This window comes from Apostichopus japonicus, chromosome 3 (genome assembly GCF_037975245.1).
Source record: "Apostichopus japonicus isolate 1M-3 chromosome 3, ASM3797524v1, whole genome shotgun sequence".
NCBI lineage: Eukaryota > Metazoa > Echinodermata > Holothuroidea > Aspidochirotida > Stichopodidae > Apostichopus > Apostichopus japonicus.
In genome coordinates, this window is record NC_092563.1 from 25,006,368 (window position 1) to 25,028,329 (window position 21,962).

The following is a 21,962-nucleotide window of genomic DNA, read 5'->3' on the forward strand; positions in this document are numbered from 1 at the left end:
ATGACTGACTATTGTCTATCTGTCGTTCTTCAATGGAATTATTGGAACATATGGAATTACGTTTATAGAACCTTGCATTTTGTAAACTATCACAAACATTTACAGCAAAGTACCTCCAATTATAAGGGCTTTTTAAGAGTACATGCATTACTGTACTCTACTAGCTACTATACAAGTTTCTTACAAAAACAAAATTGTTCCACATTTGCTCCATTTTTATGAGTTTCCATGGTACAGTACAGTATATTTCTTCTTATTGTCAGTGATATTCATTGATTCTTTATTTTTTCATCCTCAGTTTAAAGATCCACTTATCATGCTCCTCCTGGCATCTGCTGTTGTCTCCATCCTAATGGGCCAGCTTGATGATGCCTTTAGCATCACGATAGTAAGTCTCTGTGTCTAACCGTATGTTAATTCAGCCACATACTGTAATAGCTTACCGCCTCATGAATGTGTCTTGTTGATGATATGTTTTTGTCTCAGGTGATCAGTTTTGTTCATTAAAGAACCTGCTATTATCGTAGTAGCTTCTTTTGAATGGTAGATTCGATGGGTAGTAAATGATGGGGATGGCCAGGAAGTGGGGGCGCAGTGTTGAAACGTTTCGATCCTGTAGTTTACTGTAGATAGATAGGAAAGTGCATATATTGACTGCGAGACAGGTAGATACATCACTTTTTCACCAAGGAGGTAAAGGGGGGAAAAAATGGGTTCTGTGAAGTTGAAAGGGCATATTTTGTTTTTCATTGAGTAGATTGGGGGTTTAATTTGAAATATGAAACAAATAAAACATGCCCAAATTGAAGTTTAAATTTTGCCATTGGTAGTCAGTTATCTTCCATGTGTGAGCCTGACAGGTTTAATAGAGCCTAAATAGAACAATAGATGTACTTACAGGGAACCATAACTGATAAGAATAGCCAGGGGAGTTCCCCACCCATAATTTATCCAAAATTCCCAATATTGAATCCATTGGAAATCAATGTTGTAGTTACCACTTCAAAAGATGACATTTTAGTAGGATTTTTTTCAAAACTCAATAACTTAAGATATATATGAGATATCTTAACACAATTTGTTTGCCTAAATGTGTGACAATAGAAGTCCTAATTTTACAATTACAGATTGTAAAGAGTCTTAAGCACCTTACTGGTTATATTGTACTTCACATAACCAAATAAAACTGAAACATCCTGTATGGTATATCAAAAGAATTCAATAATATAAGATTTCATACAGGTTGATTAAAAGCAGATGAATTGTTCAGACCAAATTTTTAATTTTCCTACTAAAATTTTGGGACAGTCGTTTTTTTTTCTTTTCCATTGGAAGTGTTGCACCTGCATGTTGAACCCATATTGACAGAATAAATGTGATATGGATAAAGCTTAGTGCTTCACCAGGTGTTAACAATAGCAAAGTCAATATATTCAGTTTTACTTGCCATGCAATTCAAATTTGTGCCTTTCCCTTCTGTAAACATTAAAAATTCCTATTTCACAAAAAGTTAACATATAATTAAATTATGTATGCTCTAGGTAGTACCATATTATCATGTCCAATGGTGTCGGTGATAAAGAATTTGTCAAATTAGCATTGCAGTACATGTATATTTTCGGTGTAATGATTTAATAGCAGGCATTCAACAGGCAACCAAATATATATTGCATCAATATTAAATTTTGCTGTTAGTAAATCACAGGCTGAGAGAGACACAGGTTGGCAAACAAAGGCTGTAGTCCTCTTAAAATAACCTCGATACAGTACCTCGATTATCAGTTTGTGTTGCAAGATAGATGGATGGCGTAGACGTCCAAAGAAATGACAAACAGAGGACTGTCGCACAAAACTATCAATCAACAAGATATATTAGTTTCTATACCACTTAAAATCTTTTGAGAAATGGCCCTTTAAAGGCATTGAAGACTCGCCCCAAACCGTGTGCCACGCTCTGAAAAAGTTAACTTTCCGTTGCTTGCAAGTGAAGGTTTTTTTCATGTCGCTACAAAATGCAGACAGTAATGAAACGTGATACCTTGTTATCTTTAGCTAGACCTGACATGTTCATCGCTGCTATATGTACACTGTGTTGTGGGTATTGACCGCAGCTGTATGTACTGACTGTACACTAGTGTCTTATTATCGACGGTAGCAAGCTTTGTGTGTATTTTCTGGGATTGATGGTGGTTTCTAACACTTCTGTTACACCTTATTCGAAACTAGGTCAGATTACCGGCATTAGACGTTTCTTTGTGCACAAGTCTTCACACCCTTTAAACAACAGTAGTTCATTAATCAAAGTGACTGAACTACTTAGTCTAACATACTGACCAATGATATTAGCTCATCAGAAGCAAGACAATATTCTCATAGAGTTGGGTGGGCATAAAACCTGTTTGTTGCCTCAGATGACATGTTTACAATGCATTACAAATTTGTCAGGAATTGTTTGATTATCATTTGAAGCTCTGTTATTTAATGAAGTCAAAAGCATATTTTTTGGTGGGGTCTTCGAATTTGTCATACTTCGGTGGTAAAATATGTCAAAAACAGAGGTTCAAGGTAAAGAAATATTTATAGAAACAGCAAGTTCCTTTCTTGATGTGCTATCACATATCAACACTTATATTCTGCCTGAAAACCATGATGAATTTCCAATGTTAGGTTGGGTAGGATTTGTGTTGCAATAGTTTGTAAAGACCTACTTTTGTTATAACTTTTTTATGTTAGTATGGCTTCCTGTTATTGAGTGTGTCCTAGTATCTGTTTTGTGTTTGTAATGTAACTCTAAGCTTGCTTAGTTTACTTGAAGGACAGGAGGTGAAACAAAAATGCCAATTAGACAAATTTTACAGGGTTTTAGAGAAATACAGTAGTAGGTCTACATGAAGGTATTTTTAATGGATGAGATCCTAATTTGAATATTACTAATTGTACTAATTGTACATTGTCTTACAATTAAGCATTCTTTGTCTCTCTCTCTCTCTTTGTCAGGCAATTGTAATAGTTGTGACTGTTGCATTTGTTCAGGTAAGGAAACTTTCACTATTTCGGTCGATAAATTTTTTTTACTTCAACATCTAGAGTGAAAAAATAACACAAGCCTCTCCATTAGTAACATAGAGGATTTGTACAGTCTTTGTAGTATGTGGAAAACAGCACCAATGTCCAATCAAATCAAATGATATCTTGCTAGTTCTGTGAAACTTGACAAGTTGCAGTCTTTAACTGCAGATCACAATAGTACCATAAGTTGATCACCAGCAGGGTAATACAGTTCCATTCATAATTATTGAAGAAGAGATCTTTTGAAACATAGTTTCAGAAGTTTCAAGTCAAGCTGACCATTTTCAAGCAGCTAAGTTGTGTTTTCTAAAGAATGTTTTTCGTCCGGCGAAACCTTTTCGAGTCACCCAACCTGTCAGTATGTATGTTAGGTGTGTTCCTGGCTTGTGAGCGACTTCACAGGACCGTGTCACTTATATTCGGAGGGATCGTTAAACAGTAAAGGGTCATACACATTAGACAGCATGTGATAGCGCCCTCTGTTGAAACCATGGAGACTGATTCCTATTGGTATGAGAATGAGTACTAGTACAAAACACTAAGTAGGAGTACTTACATCTTACAACAGAATCTATATACTAGATTTAGTTTCAACTTTATTTTCTACGTTCCATTTTTTACATTTTGAACATTATAGGATAAATATAGATGGTATCAAATACAGTAAACAGTAAATATAGAGTATCAAAATAATTTATGTGAGATGGAAGTAGAGGAACCAGAAAAAAGTGGATACTTTTCTGGTATGTTCCCTTTGTAACATTGTAGTGAGTATAAGTACCAGTAACATTCCATGAGGGTGTAATGTTAGGGTCACTACAATTCTGGGTATATGCTAGCTCTCTGACTTTCCTCCTTCGTTTTACAAAAAATGTGACTTTTAACTCAATCTTTTTAACCTGAGTTAACATTATATTTGTGATTTATATTTTACTGAAGCTGGGAGGTTTGATGCTGGGGTAAAATGAACAATTTACCTTTGGGTATATTGCAGTATTGTTTCTATGAGTATTTTTTTCATGAAGTAACTTGTCCATAAACGGATTTCCCTTCTCCCATCTGGTTCAGAATATTAATTTTTTAATTTGGTTTTGTTTTTATTTTATTGTTTTCTTTACAGGAATATCGCTCAGAGAAATCCTTAGAAAAACTTACAAAACTAGTGCCTCCTACTTGCCACTGGTAAGCCCCAACACCACCCCAATGAGGGATCATGATGAATGAGTAGTTTCTTCAAAAAAATGGTTTTCTCTGTAAATAAGCCCATATTTGTAGCTACACAGTGTCTTCTTCATGCAATGTTCATATATATATTTAGTTTTATCACTGTTCTGGATTTTCCAACTCACTACATATACAGTATATATATATATATGTAGTAGGTTGTTATATGAGTAAGTATAAATATATATTAGTTAGTTGTCCAATATATTTTCTAAAACAATACTCCCTATTTATCAATTATAAGTCATATCTTATTTCACTGCTTTTTTCTCAGAATATATATATATTTTTTTTGAAGTATAGGTGGATTTTCTTTATAATCTATGTATATATATAATGTATACACTCATATACATACATACATACATACATATGTAGATATATGTGCACACTTTATAGTTGTACAGAGGTAGAGAATGACAAGTTTAATAGTGCGTTCAAGAAACAGCCTCAGATTGCAATGAGGAGAAGCATCGTCAGATAGAGCACTCGCTGTATGAACTTTACATCTCAGTCTCCATTCCTGTGCAATTTTATCATTGAAAATGAAAAGTCTATCAATTAACAGATTTCTGTTGTATTCATTATCATATTGTTATTGAAAGCAGCTCTCCTCCTTTCATATTTTGAAGTTAACCACCTCGCTTCATGTTTTTTGTCTATTGCAGTATCCGTGATGGGGCCCCGAGTGACTTCTTAGCGAGGGACCTTGTGCCTGGAGATACAGTCACTGTACGAGTAGGCGACAGAGTGCCTGGAGACATGAGGCTATTTGAGGTATCGTTACTTCCTGAAGTGATCAGAGAGCATCCGATTTGCCACTAAGTTTTAAATTAAAGTAGTGTATAAACTTAAGACAAGAAAAACTTAAGACAAGAAAAAGTGTAGAGTTGACTTTTGGTAAACCCTCCTCCCCCCACCCATCCTTCCTCTCAAAATATCTATTTCAGGCACATCCCCCCACCCACCCTCCCTCTCAAAATATCTATTTCAGGTTCGACCAAAATGTGTCTAATTCTGCTTTTGCAATTGAAATTAATCAATAGATTTTCATGGGAAGCCATTGCTTTGTTATCTGATAGAATAAAACAAAATAATTAGTAAGGCGAGATCATAGTAAAAAAATGTGTAAAATAAATTTGTGGTATTATGTGACCATATTATATTTTATGATTGATGTATATAGTCCATTTCCCTGCAGAGTGGCAAAAGTATTAATCCGGAGGCATTAATGAGAAGACTAGCTCAAGGCAGTATTTATTAATGCTTCTTCGTTCGGGTTCACTCTGCAACCTCCTTAAAGTTTGTGTAAGCCTACACCTAATTGGTCGATGATAAAGCTAACGTTGGTGGGCGTCGTCGATCAAGATTCATCCTATACTTGTATCACAGTGTAAGGTGGTTGCTATGGAAAACTTGTTTGTTTCATAGTGAGAAAATATATGTGATGAGATAGTTCAAGTAAAGGAATAATGAACGATGGAGGTTTCATAAAGTTGGCATTGTGCCAAGAGTAACTTTATAGCTCTTGCGTTGGAAATAAACCTCAATTATAACCACCCAAAGCTTGGTCTATAAATAACCGAACAATGTGTCTGATGTCATCCAATCAAACAATAGGATTTTCAAAATGGTCCAGGTTTGGGCTATTGACAGTGATATCAGATGTTGGTAGCTAAAATACAGGATGTTTGAAAGGCCATAACTGGAATTATTACACCTTTTATTATAATTGATAAGAAGTATGTGCAGGTTTGAAATTATTCATTATGAATATGTAGTCACATCATTATAATATTTTAATAAGATCTACCAGGTCATTTATATTATGGCTATGTTTTGTGGACACCCATTTTCACATTAGCTTAATTGTTGGCCTTAAACCCTATCAGAAAACCATGTTTCTTCTCTAGCTTTGTGTGAAAAGAAATACCTGTAATAGTGAAGCAAAATTAACAAGATTAACATTTGAGAATCTGTCACCAAAAAGCCTAAAATGGAAAGAATTAGCCTAGCTCCCAAACTTTAAATCAATAGGTTTTATGTTTTTAGTAGAATTAGTTGCATATTTTTCTACTAGCCTTTCTAATCAAACTAAGCTGACTTAGAAATAGTTCAGATCATTTGTTCTTGTTTGGAGGCGCGATATAGCATTTCATATTTTAGCCTTTATAATCAAACTAAGCTAACTTAGAAATAGTTCAGATCGTTTGTTCTTGTTTGGAGGCCCTATATATAGCATTTCATATTTTGATGAAATTGACACCCTGAATTCTGTGCCCTCCTCCCCTCACCAATCTTGCCTGTAGTGTTTCTTCTCTACTATTCTTTCTGTCCAGTTCCCTAATCAATCTAGTATAGTATATTCAGGACAAAGGTATTTGAATTTCTTAAGAATTGCCTGTCTCCTCTCTACAAATGCACTATTTTCATCTAAATTCAGTGTAGAAATCTCAGTAACTGAGCTGAGGGTCTGCTTTGTACTTAAAGGGATATTCCTGTGGGCAGATGATGTGACGCTTATGTCGAAAAGCTGCTTTTCACCTCAAGATGCAGAAAACTTTTTTCGATATTTTTTTTCAACCCATAATCAGCTAATGGCATATTCCTTTAAAGTAATGTTTTGGATAACTGATGTCACAATTACTTATCTCCGTAGGCTCATGACTTAGCAATCGATGAGTCAAGTTTCACCGGAGAGACCAAGGCCAGTTACAAAACGACGAACGTACAGCTGGACACATCGAAGAAGAGGAGCACGCAGAAAAACGTCGCCTACATGGGCACACTAGTGACAAATGGTCATGGAAAGGTACGGTGTAATAAAATAGTAAATAATTGTTTGTGAAAGTACGTACAGATGATAATTCTGTTGTGAATGTATTAAGTTTTAAGCTGGAGAGCATTGTGGTCAAGTGGTTACAGCAATAGACTTGTGATCAAAGGTTTGCAGGTCCCGACGAGATCATAAAGTTGTGTCCTTGGGCAAGGCACTTTATATCCATTGCCTCTCTTCACCCAGGTGTATAAATGGGGACTTGCAAGGTGACTTGTAAATATAGTTTTATGTGCCGACTTGTGGCTGCACTCTATAAGAAGTCCCTCAGGGGACACGTAGATGTGGTGCACTGTAGTGTCTCAGGAGGGATTGTTTGAATTGTGTACACTTTGGTGTGTAGGTGTGACAAGTTAACAATGACCAGGGGTTAAGGTTATATAAAATAAGTTGTAAAGTTGTGGAAGGGGGCCTTGACCACAGACAAGACTGTAAAACCTTTAACTTTTACACAATGAAGTAATATCTCTCTATTGCCATCAAAAGTAAATCAGTTTGAATGTCCATTTTTTCTACCTGTGATAGAGATGGGCGTGGAAGAAGAGTTGATTGAGGGTTTGTTTGGTCCGTCAGGGATACAGATTAATATTTATTATCCGTTCATCTTTATTTGCAGGGAATCGTCATTGCTACTGGAGAGAAGTCAGAGTTTGGTGAGATCTTCAAAATGATGCAAGCAGAAGAGGTAAAAAATTGCAAATGAAAGTGAAAAGAGACAAAAAAAAAATACAAAAATTTGTTATTCTATCAGTTATTTGTCATCTTTGTTATTCTGTCAAGCTGCCTCTTTAGGATATAGATGTTTAAGAGACAAAAAAAATTATAACAATTTGTTATTCCGTCAGTTATTTTGTCATCTTTGTTATGCTGTCAGTTATTTTGGCAGCTTTGTTATACTGTCAAGCTTTACCCCTTAGATATATTTTTAGCTTCATGTAAGTGATAGTGCAACAGGGTAGCCAAATATATAAGTATCTAATTTGGTTTAAATATCTTCAAATGGCTGAAATAAGTTTGTTTCAAAATGCTCTGTTTCATTCATTAATGCTGCTTAACATTGAGTTCATATTTTCCTCATTTGTCAATGCATCACTGAGTGAGGTGTCAGGTAACAAATACAATGCCAATAACCTTTAGATATGATCTCTTCAACCTTAGAGTATGAAAGAGCAGGAATACCACTGTATCTGATATTGCTCACAAAACTGTTTTGTGTAAACTGTATTTACTGGGTATTGAGAGGAACTTTGATTACATTTATTATTACAATTTTCCTATATCATATTGGCTGTAAAATTTCCTTTGGTGTTTGTTGAGTCTTTGAATTCCCTCTCAAGATGAATAGACAGTTTAAGGCTGTGGTTCCAGTATTGGCTCATAAGGTGCTTTTCATGGCATATGGCATGGCATTCTATTTACTTTGTAAACCTTTTGTGAGTGATTTGATTGCAGCATTAGGTCAAATTGAAATAAAGAAAATAATTGAGATTATCTCTGCAGAGCAGCAGTGCCTTTTGTGTGGAACTACAGAATACAAAAGATTGTGTACTTTGCAGCATAGCTGTGATGCTGCAGCCCCCCCCCCATCCCCGGCATCACATACTTACTAATATGCACTTACAATTGTAGCATATGATGTACAAAACCAGGGTCTCTCTGACAAGGTGTATCTATTGTAGTTTCCATTCTGTAATTGAATCCATTCACTGTTCTTTTGAATAGTCATACCGTAAAAAGTGTGTCCCACAAACTCTCTCTTGCTGGGTACTATATAGGGCTCCCTTTGAGTGTTTGTTGTTCTCTTCCTTACAGGCACCAAAGACACCCCTCCAGCGGAGTATGGGGATTCTCGGCAAGCAGTTATCATTGTATTCATTTTGTATCATTGGCTTCATCATGTTACTAGGATGGATGCAGAACCGCAGACTCATCGACATGTTTACCATTGGAGTCAGGTAAGTCTCTTTGTTATGTAACTGAATGGATGGATTACAACTATTGCACTGCTGTGTTGTGAGAAATATATGTTCTGTTTGGTACTTAGATGATTGCACATTGTTGTTCCTCTCCTCAAACCCCTTGCTGCACACTGCCACCCTTCCCTTCCCTGCCATCAGCTCCACCTTCCCTCTATTCCTCCCTCCCCTTCACCTTCTCCCTTCATCTTCCCACTCCTCCCTCCCCCTCTTCCTTCACCTCTTCTCCCCTTCCTTCATCTCCCCTTCCTTCATCTTCCCCCTCCTCTTCCTTCTTTTTCCTTCACCTCCCCTCCATCCCTTCCCTTCACCTACCCTCCCTTCATCTTCCAACTCCTCCTTCCTCCTCTTCCTTCTCTTTCCTTCATCTCTCCTCCCATCCCCTCCCATCCCCTCCTTTCCCTTCACCTCCCCTCCCTTCACCTTCCTACTCCTCCCTCGCCCTCCTCTTCCTTCTCTCTCCTTCACCTCCCTTCCCATCCCTTCCCTTCACCTTCACTCTTTTCATCTTCCCACTCCTCCCTTCCCCTCCCCTCGCTACACCTCCCCCTTCCCTTTCCTTCACCTCCCTTTCCGTCCCATCCCTTCACCTCCCTTTATCTTCCCACTCCTCTTCCTTCTTTTTCCTTCCCCTCCCATCCCATCCCTTCCCTTCACCTCCCCTCCCTTCATCTTCCCACTCCTCCCTTCCCATCCCCCTTCTCTTTCCTTCACCTCCCATCCCCTCCTGTCCCCTTCCCTTCCTTTCATCTCCCTCCCTTCATCTTTCCACTCCTCCCTTCCGTTCTGCTCCCCTCCCCTCTTACTTCTCTTTCCTTCACCTCCCATCCCCTCCTGTCCCTTCCCTTCCTTTCATCTCCCTCCCTTCATCTTTCCACTCCTCCCTTCCGTTCCGCTCCCCTCCCCTCTTACTTCTCTTTCCTTCACCTCCCTTCCCCCTCCTTTCCCCTCCCATCCCTTCCCTACACCTCCCCTCCCTTTATCATTCCACTGCCCCTCTTCCTTCTCTTACCTTCACCAGCCCTCACCCTTCCCTTTACCTCCCCTCATTTCATCTTCCTACTCCTCCCTCACCCCCCCTCCTCTTCCTGCTCATTACTTCACCTCCCCTCCATTCCCTTTTCCTCCCCTCCCTTCCCTTTTCCTCCCCTCCATTCCCTTTTCCACCCCTTCATTCCCTTTCCCTCCCCTCCCTTCCCTTTTCCTCCCCTCCCTTCCCTTTTCCTCCCCTCCCTTTCCTTTTCCTTTTCCTCCCCTCCCTTCCCTTCCCTTTTCCTCCCCTCCCTTCCCTTTTCCTCCACTCCCTTTCCTTTTCCTTCCCTCCCTTATTCTCTCCTTAAATGTAACCATAGTCCTTAAATGTACTGTGATTACTTGCTGGAAGCACCCATGCAGTAATCTTAGTTGATTCTTTGATGTTGATGTATTTATAAATGAGCCTGATATTTTCTTTTACAGTCTTGCTGTTGCTGCTATACCAGAGGGGCTACCCATAGTGGTTACTGTCACCCTGGCTTTAGGTGTGATGAGAATGGCCAAGAGAAATGTCATTGTTAAAAAATTACCAATCGTAGAGACGCTCGGTGAGTTCTCCGTTTCTAACTACAGTTATAGACTGTCACTCATTGTACTGTGCTCATGGAATACTCATGAATAGGTTATCATTCTATATGCTGAGGCATTCTTAGCACACCTCCTGCAAACCTAAGCACACTACAAGCCAAAGGCATCTGAGTCCATCATGAAGTTACACAGGCTAATGTAAAACATGATCGAATCAGTGACATGCACAGGATTTCTACAGAGGGGGGTGGGGGGGGGTGTGAGGCGTATGCCCAAAATATCCCATATGATCTGAGCGAGGGGCCTGGACCTTTATAGAAAGGCTGTTGGTGGATCCAAGGTGTTACGAATCAGGGGTGAGGCCGTGGGGACGTTGAATTTGGAAAAAGTCCCCAGAAGTAATGTTTCCTCGACTGATGGCAGAGGTGGTGGGGGGGGGGGCTGAAGGGATGTCACTGGATCGAATCAATTCTGAAAATTCATGGTACAAATTTCTTTCAAAGTACAACTTGTGAACTGCCTATAAGGTTTCATAACACACTTATTTTGGTAAATAACATAGTAAATCTGACAAACTTTGGCATCTTCATATTAAGTAAAAAAAATGTTGGACTTGTTAAGCATTCATCCTGGAGTTCTAAGTTGAGTCAATTCGCCATGAAACACAGCGGTAATGCTAATATCATTGCAAAGATTACTTCAGTCAAGACAGCATGGATCCTCAATAGACGTATGAGGCTTTTTCCTCGGAATAGACCAAAGGGGATAAAAGGGACATTTTAATCATGAATCGATTATTCATTGCCATCTCCTCTCAACTAGTGGCAATTCGTTAGTCATTTTGGTTTCGTTTGTCACCATCGCTATTGCGAATGTCTCTTTGAACGTCTAGACACACTCTAGCTGTTGCCTCATTTGTAGGGTTGTCTACTTTAAAGCAACTTACTCCAGTTTAGTCCCTAAGTGTGCAATATGCAGGAGTCTGACCGCCTATTAAAATCCACTTACTTTTGGTTCTTACAATCATTTTGGCTGATTTTAACATACAACAATCTCCAGATATTTTCATCAAATTATTAATGCGAGTTAGACATAATTAAAAAAGCAGTGTTTTGCGTGGGAGTGTGACAAAATGTCATTCTACCTACATGATGTATGGGCTACTTCCTAACTTGTCAAGCTATAACATTATTTAATCCAAAACCATATTTTTTGTGCCAAGCAGACTTAACATATGATGCCCAATTTTAATTTTTTTAATTTTTTTTATTTTACTACCTTTTTTGGGGACAAATATGAGAGGTTAATATTTATTTCATGTTTATATCATGTTTTCTGTGATTGTGAAGTATGGTACCGGCTTTATTATGGTCAATTCAATTATGTTATTATATTTCTAATTACCAAACCCTACCATATGTTTTGTATCCTAATATTAAAGAGTGGACCTAATGAATCGCGACATCTAATTTATTCAAGACGAGCACTTGCATTTTGTGCATGAATTAAAACATGACAACATTAACAAGATTGTTTTAATAACACATACAAATCACATCAGGTACTTTTGACCGGTTACATAACCACTGCAGGGTTGTTGTAAAGCAAATAGCAGGAAAATGTTCAAACTGTCTTAATTTTTTAAAGCATTTCTGTCATCTTTTCGATAGATTTTCTAAAGAAATTTGAAAATTTTTCTTAAACTCTGCTGATGAGATATAGGCTAAAACTGTTGTCAAATACTACCAATGAGATTTACAGTGTTACTGTCTGTGATTAGGACATTTGGTTACTTTAATCCAAACCTCTCTGGACATGGTCAGTTGTATCTCCTTGCCTTTACAAATCCCAATGCTTTAGTCCTTTTTTAGTATACTTGTGACGCTCTTTTGCAACAGATATCTTAAAAGGATCCCGTTATTGTCACTTACAGTTGATGTTTGTATGTAGGCATCATGACTCTTTAAGTCTCTCTAGCCAGTCTCAGACTATCAGCGTCAACCAGGATATATAGTCATGTCAGTGACGCTGACAAATCTGGCATTAAAAGCCCCGTTTTCAGTCGCATCTGTGTCCTGTAAATATGGACGGAGCTTAAGAGGCAGCCGTCATCCGTCGGATGAGATTTACATTAATAAACCAAGGGAGGAGCTTAAGATGATTAATCAAAGTTAAGAAAGCAAGAGATAAGAAAGATTGTAACCTTGATTGATTAAATTGATGGTGTTGTTTGAACACAGCTTCAAAACAAAAGGTTTAAAGCAGAAGCTTGAGGTTTGTGGACAAGTTTTACCGTTCCTAACAATTATCATTCAAAACATTACGGCTGTCTTTACATCAAGTTAAAGATACTCTATTGGATTTTTTTCTCTCACATCATTGGTTTCTCTTCATGATAAAAATACCATTTTTTTTGCATTTTTTGCTCCGTGGTTTCAAAAATAATTATTGACCCATCAGGATATTGCTGTTATTTTTTGTAAAACTTATCTTCATTAGAGTATATTTAACCTTCTTTGCAAGGAAGATTGATTTACAAGCTTTTGTTCAGGCTATTTAGTTTACGCTCTAGATGAGTCTCACTGATCTGTGCAACTTTGCAGGCTGGCTTTCTGCATGCACACAGTGACTCACACAAATATTGTGCTTTGGAATCTCTTAAATAGATCATTCCTTCATGTTTTTTTAAAGGATTCCTCTAATCCCATAACTCAAAATGTGGTAACTCTATACCTACAGTGTTATAATATCAAAATGAGGTTACTATGTAACCTACAGTGTTATAATATCAGAATGAGGTAACTGTATGTATACCTACAGTGTTATAATATCAAAATGAGGTAACTCTGTACCTACAGTGCTATTTGGAACTACCACTTAATAATACCTGACCTCTATATGGGTATTACCTGTCTGTTTATTCCTTTGTCTGTTTACTTGCTTTGCCAGTGTTTTCACTGTTGTTTCACCACACCACAAGCCTCTTTCTGATGGATACCGACACATTACAATCTCTCAATATCATTATGATTATTATTATAATTATTATTATTATTGTTATGATGATTATTTTCTATTTCTAGGGTGTGCCAATGTTATATGTTCGGACAAGACAGGTACACTGACCAAGAACGAGATGACAGTTACCTCTATATTCACATCTGATGGCATTCAGGCAGAGGTTTGTACATAACATCAAGTTAATAACCATCAACAGTGCTCAACAACTAAAGCTTAGTCCATATATATATATGTAACATGTACATGCAATTACATTAGTAAGGCTTTATTTTAATGTTTTAGTTAGCAGTACTTCAATATGTACAACGGGTGGGTGCCTTAGTACTTCATCTCATGATTTCTTCTGATTCATAAAGTTATACTTCAGTGATATCCTTCCAAATGTTCAAGTTCTATTTTAGTCATATTTCATTTCATATACTTTCTGTACTTGATTCATACATGATATATGACACTATTTGTTTGTTATTTTTAAGTCACTTATAAAATGATTTTCAATCGTCATCTTGATAAGAGGTCGCTTTTAATTAGACAGCATGCTAGGATTAGTGAAGAGTTCTGAGTTAACGTATTCAGCTTGTATCCATTTTTGCCTTCTCACTTGCCTATGTTTTCTGCTTTCACCATCAGGTGTCCGGTATCGGTTACAATGGTGTGGGCTATGTAACAGCCAAGGGCAGCACGGTGGATGCTCGGAGCTTTCCTTCTATCGGCAAAATAGTAGAGGCTGGATGTGTGTGCAATAATGCTGAACTCAAAGACGGATTGCTCTACGGGCAACCTACAGAAGGAGCGTTGCTTTCCCTGGCAGCAAAGGTATGTATCTGTAATACTATCAGTCAACCTGGTATTTTGGAACTGAAGTCATATCAAGTCAAAAACTTATTATTTTTAAATCTTGCTAAATTCCATATTAACTAACCTTATATGTCAGAAGACAAACACTATAATCCAGAAATTTCAAGGTGTTAAAACTTGAATATTTAACAAATCTTAGATTTTGGTTATGAGTGCATTTAACATGATATATCAGTGCATTTGCTTTGTGGTTTAGACTTCACTCATATGTCTGTTATTCATTTCATTTTCATGTACTTATTTATATATATATATATAAATATATATATATATATATATATATATATATATATATATATATATATATATAAATATTTTTCCAGGGTGTGTGTATTTTTCAAGTTTTGCAATCATTTTTCTCTTTCCTATCCAGATGGGTCTTGGACATCTACGTGACTTTTACTTTAGAGAGGAAGAGCATTCGTTCAGCTCTGAACACAAGTGGATGGCTGTCCGCTGCGGACGTAGGTTGTCCCACGCCCCTCCCCCAGAGCCGCCTGTGTACTTCATGAAGGGAGCGTTGGAGAAAGTCTTGGAGAAGTGCAGGTGGTTTAACAATGGCGATAGTATATTACCACTCTCACCAAAGGAGGAGAAATTATACCAAGAAGAATCGAGAGAGATGGGTTTCTCTGGACTCAGAGGTAATTGTCGAAATGTCCGGTAGGAGGATAGCTTAGAGAACACGCAGTCGTCTGTTAGTAAATCAGGCATGAGCTTTTTCCGCGAATTCGCGGAATATCAGTGATTTCTTTTCTACCTCGGGGACAAAAACTATTATCCTAACACACTGTAGCATACGCAAACTGGAGCCTATACCGCAATTTTTGCAAAAGTTCCGTGATTTTTTTTTTTACCCCAGGCTCATCCCTGGTAAATACCATGTGGTAGAACATTTATATAGGTTACGATGTATATCCCACAAAAAGGCTGCATTATGGGTACGGTACAGAAGCATGCTAGCATTTCATGTCGGTTTGTAGTTGGTTTCCTGTGACAAAGCAAGGGTAATAAATATCCCAGTTAGGCATAAACTAATGGCATGTCCGAAGGAAGATGCATGTCCATCAACAAGCATCCTCCTCTCCTTTTACTAGTGAAAACTAAGCTTGATGACCTGAATGCTAACAGATCTTCAAGGACAAACATTTGAGGGGTTGGTTTTTATTTTACTCGGCTGTTGATATGCTGTCTCATGCATACTAATTAAGCAAATATGAAAATGGCAAAATTATGTATAATTTATTCCAACTTGATTGTAGATATTTGTGACCTTGTCTTAATATACCATTAGTACAGTATGTATCATAATCTTTGAAAGTTAAAATTCCCCGTGAATTTTCCTTGTTAATACTTCCCATAGTCACATCCTCCTAATGTCGTTTAGTAACTCTCTGTATATATATATGCTTTTAGTTTTAGCCCTTGCATCTGGTGGGGCCTTGGAAGAGATGACGTTTCTTGGTCTAGTGGGCATCCTAGATCCACCACGAGAGGGTGTCAAGGAATCCGTGAGCACCCTGCTATCGAACGGTGTCCAAGTCAAAATGTTGACTGGAGATTCAGAAGAGACTGCAGCTGGTGTTGGTAAATATGTTGTGTCAAAGGTCATATGTAGATGTCAATCAATATAAATTGTAAAGTTTTGATGTTGGCAGTTGTTTGTGTGAGAGAGGTCATCCCACCAACGAAACAAATACTGAACCTTAAAGACTAAGCTCGTTCGCTATATACTGAGGATAAAGACCACTGATGTGGTTCTTAATACTTGATATAAGGACTAGTGGTGCTTAATACCTGATATAAGGGCTAGTGGTGCTTAATACTTGATATAAGGACTAGTGGTGTTTAATACTTGATATAATGACTAGTGGTGCTTAATACTTGATATAAGGACTAGTGGTGCTTAATACTTGATATAATGACTAGTGGTGCTTAATACTTGATATAAAGACTAGTTGTGCTTAGTACTTGCTATAAGGACTAGTGGTACTTAATACTTGATATAAGGACTAGTGGTGTTTAATACTTGATATAATGACTAGTGGTGCTTAATACTTGATATAAGGACTAGTGGTGCTTAATACTTGATATAAAGACTAATTGTGCTTAGTACTTGCTATAAGGACTAGTGGTACTTAATACTTGATATAAGGACTAGTGGTGCTTAATACTTGATATAAGAAATAGTGGTGCTTAATACCTGATATATTGACTAGTGGTGCTTAATACCTGATACAAGGACTAGTGGTGCTTAATACTTGATATAAGGAGTGGTGCTTAATACTTGATATAAGGATTAGTGGTGCTTAATACCTGATATAAGGACTAGTGGTACTTAATACCTGATACAAGGACTAGTGGTGCTTAATACTTGATATAAGGACTAGTGGTGCTTAATACTTGATATAAGGAGTGGTGCTTAATACTTGATATAAGGATTAGTGGTGCTTAATACTTGATATAAGGAGTGGTGCTTAATACTTGATATAAGAACTAGTGGTGCTTAATACCCGATACAAGGACTAGTGGTGCTTAATACCTGATATAAGGATTAGTGGTGCTTAATACCCGATACAAGGACTAGTGGTGCTAAATACTTGATATAAGGAGTGGTGCTTAATACTTGATATAAGGGCTAGTGGTGCTTAATACTTGGTATAAGGACTAGTGGTGCTTAATACTTGATATAAGAACCAGTGGTACTTAATACTTGATATAAGGACTAGTGGTGCTTAATACTTGGTATAAGGACTAGTGGTGCTTAATACTTGATATAAGGACTAGTGGTGCTTAATACTTGGTATAAGGACTAGTGGTGCTTAATACTTGATATAAGGACTAGTACTTATATTACTTGAATGATACTGGATGTAAAGAGTACTTGAATGTGAAACTTAATACTAGATGGAATGACTACTCATGTTACTAAGTATTGCACAGACTACTCAATGATATGGTACTTAAGTACTTGACATGTAGAATACTCTATACAGTACTTAGTACTGGATATAGACAGTACCAACGGTACCAAATACTCAGCATTAATGCTATGTTCCCCCTCCCCTCCCCCCTCAAAGCTGGACATAAACATTACCAAATACTCAGCATTAACACTATGCTTCCCCTCCCACCCCCCCCCCCCCCCTCAAAACTGGATATAGACAGTACCAACAGTACCAAATACTCAGCATTAATACTTTGCTTTGATATTAAACAATGTTAACTTATACTATTCTTCCCCTCCCCCCCCCCCCCCCCGCTCCTTGTGAAAACGTAAAAAAAAAAAAATAAGAATTCTGTATATAGCAGCCTTGAATTAAACTCAATTGAATATTTCAACACAATTCACGCAAGTGGTTCCCAAAGAGCATTCATTTCCAAATGCTGACTTTAAGCCTTTGATGAGATATAATTAATCCTCATTTCCTTTGTGACTGATGATATACACATAATTAATACTACTTCTCTTCATTAACAGGGAGCCGTCTTGGTATTTACACACAGGGCTCTGCTACCTGCTCTGGATCCGAAGTTGAGAAGATGGATGATAAACGTCTAGCACACATAATTTCAAATGTGAGTGATCATCGTGGGGGGTGGGGGGGATGTAAATGGATGATTTCCCATTTTGTTTGATATAAACTTGCAGAATAAATATGTACATTAGTGAGTCACTGAATGATTTATTCTGGTAATATGCAGCCAAAGTGCTACACAAATTAAAGACATTGCTCCCACAATTTCTGCACATGTATTTAGCAGTCTTTGCACACAGTCCTCAGTGTTATTATTTCACACAAAGCAAACTGCATAAACTTCAAAATTGCTGTGCAAACTTTAAAATAATGAATTATTCCCTGTGGTGAAGTGACCTTGTTTCAGATTCAGATCCCAAACTTGGTTTTTTACAGAATATTCCTTTTTTGTGGAATCCTTGAGAATTTAAGTGAAAAGTTGTTAATGTTTTTTTTTTTCCATCGTTGTCATCGTTATGAAGCAGCAGTGGAATCGAAATAAACAAAGTTTTAATTTATTTTTTCCGTTGGCTTTGCAGGTTGCAATATTTTACAGGGTTCGTCCGAAGGATAAACTGAAGATTGTCAAAGTAAGTGACTCTACTACTACAGTACAGAACTGACCACTTTGTGACTGGAAAACATCTTTTAGTGAAATTGACAAACAATTTGGTACAATACAAGTGACTCCCAGATTACTTCTAATGATTATTATAAAACTGGAACAATTAACACAATTAAATGGGGTGGGGATATAGATAGGTGGGGAAATAGATGGGGTAGGAATATAGATGGGATGGGGAGATAGATGGGGTGGTGGGGAGATAGATGGGGTAGGCACATAACATTAAAGGCTTATAGGAGTATATTCAGACTATAATATCCAATCACCAAGATATTTACCTCCTCTCCAGCCTTCTAACTATTCCTTCATCAAACATCTTATTCTGTCACTTACCTGGAAAGCTTCATTGAACGGTGAGTGCCATAGGACTGACTATTCTTGATATTTTTTTTTTTTATTTGTCTGCCTATCTTCAGGCTTTACAGTCGACTGGACAGATTGTTGCGATGACAGGGGACGGTGTAAACGATGCCGTGGCATTGAAGACTGCGGACATCGGTATAGCCATGGGTATCACAGGTACAGATGTCAGTAAGGAGGCAGCCGACATGATCCTGGTCAACGATGACTTCACCACTATCCTATCCGCCATCGAGGAAGGGAAGAGCATCTTTTATAATATCAAAAACTTTGTCAGATTCCAACTCAGCACGTAAGATAAACCAATCTCTATTCCTATATGAAACCTCGCAGAGATCAAGCTACTTGTGTTTCGTGGTGGGATCAAACTATATATTGTGTTTCAGTGTGCAAAGTTGCAGGCAAATGTCATTGTGTTACCATAGGTGGCCATTCTGGATAATTTAGTACATTTTTGTGTCTTCTCTTCCCAGGAGCATAGCAGCCCTTACCTTAATCACTCTGTCGACGATGCTTAAGTTTCCTAATCCACTCAATGCCATGCAGATCCTATGGATTAACATCATAATGGATGGGCCACCCGCTCAAAGGTAGGTACAGATGAGGTGTAAACAGCTATGGTAAAGGTGGCTTGGTTTAGTGCATGAGAATTAATTCCATTTCAGAGTTGTTTTTGGTTTACTTTATTTATATATAGTATTTATCATAACTCTTTTCAGTTCTTAGGAATTTCTTTCTTTAAAGTGACACGAAAATAGTTGTTTTGAAAATAATAGTAAACGAGGAAGATTATTCCTTGTGCATTTTGTCTTGATATGATATGGAAGCATCTGGGCAGTTTAAACACCCGTGGCACTTTCTTTTCATGGAAACACAGAAGTAATATTTGGGATCATAATTCTAATCTCCTAGAAGAAGTCATGTTTGTAGCTTTCAAGTCACAGAGTTATTTGAATGCTTTGAAAACTTGCTTTTGAGCCTTCCGTAAAAGTCTACCTTCCCTCCCCCACCCCCCTCCAACTCTCCTTCCCTTCTTTGGGGTGTTTTGAAGGCTTTGTATCTTATTTCAATCAGCTTTGGGATTCACTTTGGGGGGGGGGTGGTGGTTACGTGCAAATATGTAGGTAGCTTAGAAGTTTTCTCCGTCTTCGTGGTGACATGGTTTATTTCTACATTTGTATGTTTCAGTCTTGGTGTAGAGCCAGTGGATAAAGATGTCGTCCATCGTCCTCCGAGGAGAGTTTTGGAGCCAATGATTACCAGACCGTTGGTCATAAACGTACTCATCTCAGCTTTCATCATCGTCTGTGGAACACTTTGGGTATTTTGGAGGGAGGTAAGTTAATAATTTTGAAAGATCCACGACCTTCTCTTAAAATCTTGTCTCTAGATTGCCTGTTCGTCTGTCGTACATGACACCATGTGCGCACATGGCTAGTAGTTTTTCTCCACACGTAAAAGAACATACAACACAGGCAAGCCCCTCAAAGGCGGGAAAGGAACAAGGGAGGCCAAAAACGACAAAACAAGTAACAATTTGCTTCAATAATCTCTAATTCAAATAGTTACCACTTGAGCATTTTTAAGTCTCACTGTTTGTGGTTGTAGCTTGGAGGCAGACCTGGATGAGAGGAGGGGGGAGGGGCTTTCGGGTCTGGGGTCAGTTAGGGGGGATAAAGAATGTGTTCTAAATTTTCATAATAAATTTAAAGTAAAATAATTAATGCTTCAAAAGGGGGCTTGACCTGTCTCTCAAGGCCTCTGCAAGACCTGCATGTAAAACAATGGTTAACTAAACCAGTAAACATCCCTTTAAACCTTAATCCTCTCTTTGATTGAATGTTCACTTTTTGTAGCCTGTGTTTAGTACAAATTGTCCAATTAATAACCCCTCCTCCACCCACCCCACCCCCTCCCCAAAAAGAAAAGAAATGACCACATTCTAAAATATGTTTTGTCATGGTATTTATTAGTTATGAATTCAAAGGATTTTGGCAGGAGTTACTAATGTATCAGTTTGTCCCATTTTGTTGAAGAAAAACAACACAGCACAAAATTATCTTGGTTTGTTAGGGCTTTATATTGTCCCTACAGTTTGGATATGGAATGGAATAAGTATTCTTTAAAATTCTTTCTTTTCCTCATTTGTTGAAAAAGACTTAACATTATGTCTCTTTTATTTCTTCACAGATGCAGGATAACATGATCACTCCCAGAGATACTACCATGACCTTCACTTGCTTTGTTTTCTTCGACATGTTCAACGCTTTGAGTAGTAGATCACAGGTAAGGCTGCCTCCCCTCCACTCCCCCCCCCCCCCTACCAACTGTTATAAAAGACAGTCACAGTTTGGGTTCGAATGTCATCTATCAAGTGAGTATATATTTCACAGATTTACCTCCTTAACATATTCAATAAGCAAAATTATTGTGAGAAAAAATAATTGAGTTTCCTTTAACACGGATAGGAATTTTGTCTCACACAACGGTTGTTTTTGTTGACACGTTTATAAAGATGAGATTTTTTATTTTCTCTCTGGAACAGACGAAGTCTATCTTTGACATTGGCTTCTTCACAAACAAGATGTTCCTGTATGCTGTGGGTGGTTCCATCATGGGTCAACTCCTGGTCATCTACTTCCCTCCTCTACAGAAAGTATTCGTAACCGAAGCATTGTTTGCGAGTGGTAGGTATTAACTAGATATTAACAACCTGTTGTAAAAATCCTCTCAAAGATATATATATAGAAATATACATATTTATATATATATATATATCCCAGCGACTGAAGTTGATTGGCTTTAACAACATTACTGGAAATTGTCAGCATTCTTGTAGCATTTTGTGTGACGAGGATACAATAATTTTCAAATTTCATTCATACTTTGTGAATGCACCTGGCAACAGCAGA

General features: G+C 37.6%; 1 protein-coding gene across 5 annotated transcripts in view; it reads left to right on the forward strand.

Annotated features, from left to right (window-relative positions):
• Positions 1-21,962, forward strand: part of LOC139965587 (calcium-transporting ATPase type 2C member 1-like) — a 40,978-nt gene that overhangs the window by 15,818 nt on the left and 3,198 nt on the right. For all 5 annotated transcript variants that reach the window (XM_071968114.1, XM_071968116.1, XM_071968115.1 and 2 more), the window contains 19 exons: positions 299-388; positions 2,998-3,033; positions 4,190-4,251; positions 4,962-5,070; positions 6,953-7,105; positions 7,746-7,814; positions 8,942-9,084; positions 10,564-10,688; positions 13,752-13,849; positions 14,320-14,505; positions 14,921-15,191; positions 15,964-16,134; positions 18,029-18,126; positions 18,605-18,655; positions 19,107-19,342; positions 19,524-19,640; positions 20,239-20,386; positions 21,241-21,336; positions 21,596-21,737. In XM_071968114.1, coding sequence (XP_071824215.1) covers positions 299-388; positions 2,998-3,033; positions 4,190-4,251; positions 4,962-5,070; positions 6,953-7,105; positions 7,746-7,814; positions 8,942-9,084; positions 10,564-10,688; positions 13,752-13,849; positions 14,320-14,505; positions 14,921-15,191; positions 15,964-16,134; positions 18,029-18,126; positions 18,605-18,655; positions 19,107-19,342; positions 19,524-19,640; positions 20,239-20,386; positions 21,241-21,336; positions 21,596-21,737 — 2,401 coding nt within the window. The remainder of the gene's footprint in view (positions 1-298; positions 389-2,997; positions 3,034-4,189; positions 4,252-4,961; positions 5,071-6,952; positions 7,106-7,745; positions 7,815-8,941; positions 9,085-10,563; positions 10,689-13,751; positions 13,850-14,319; positions 14,506-14,920; positions 15,192-15,963; positions 16,135-18,028; positions 18,127-18,604; positions 18,656-19,106; positions 19,343-19,523; positions 19,641-20,238; positions 20,387-21,240; positions 21,337-21,595; positions 21,738-21,962) is intronic.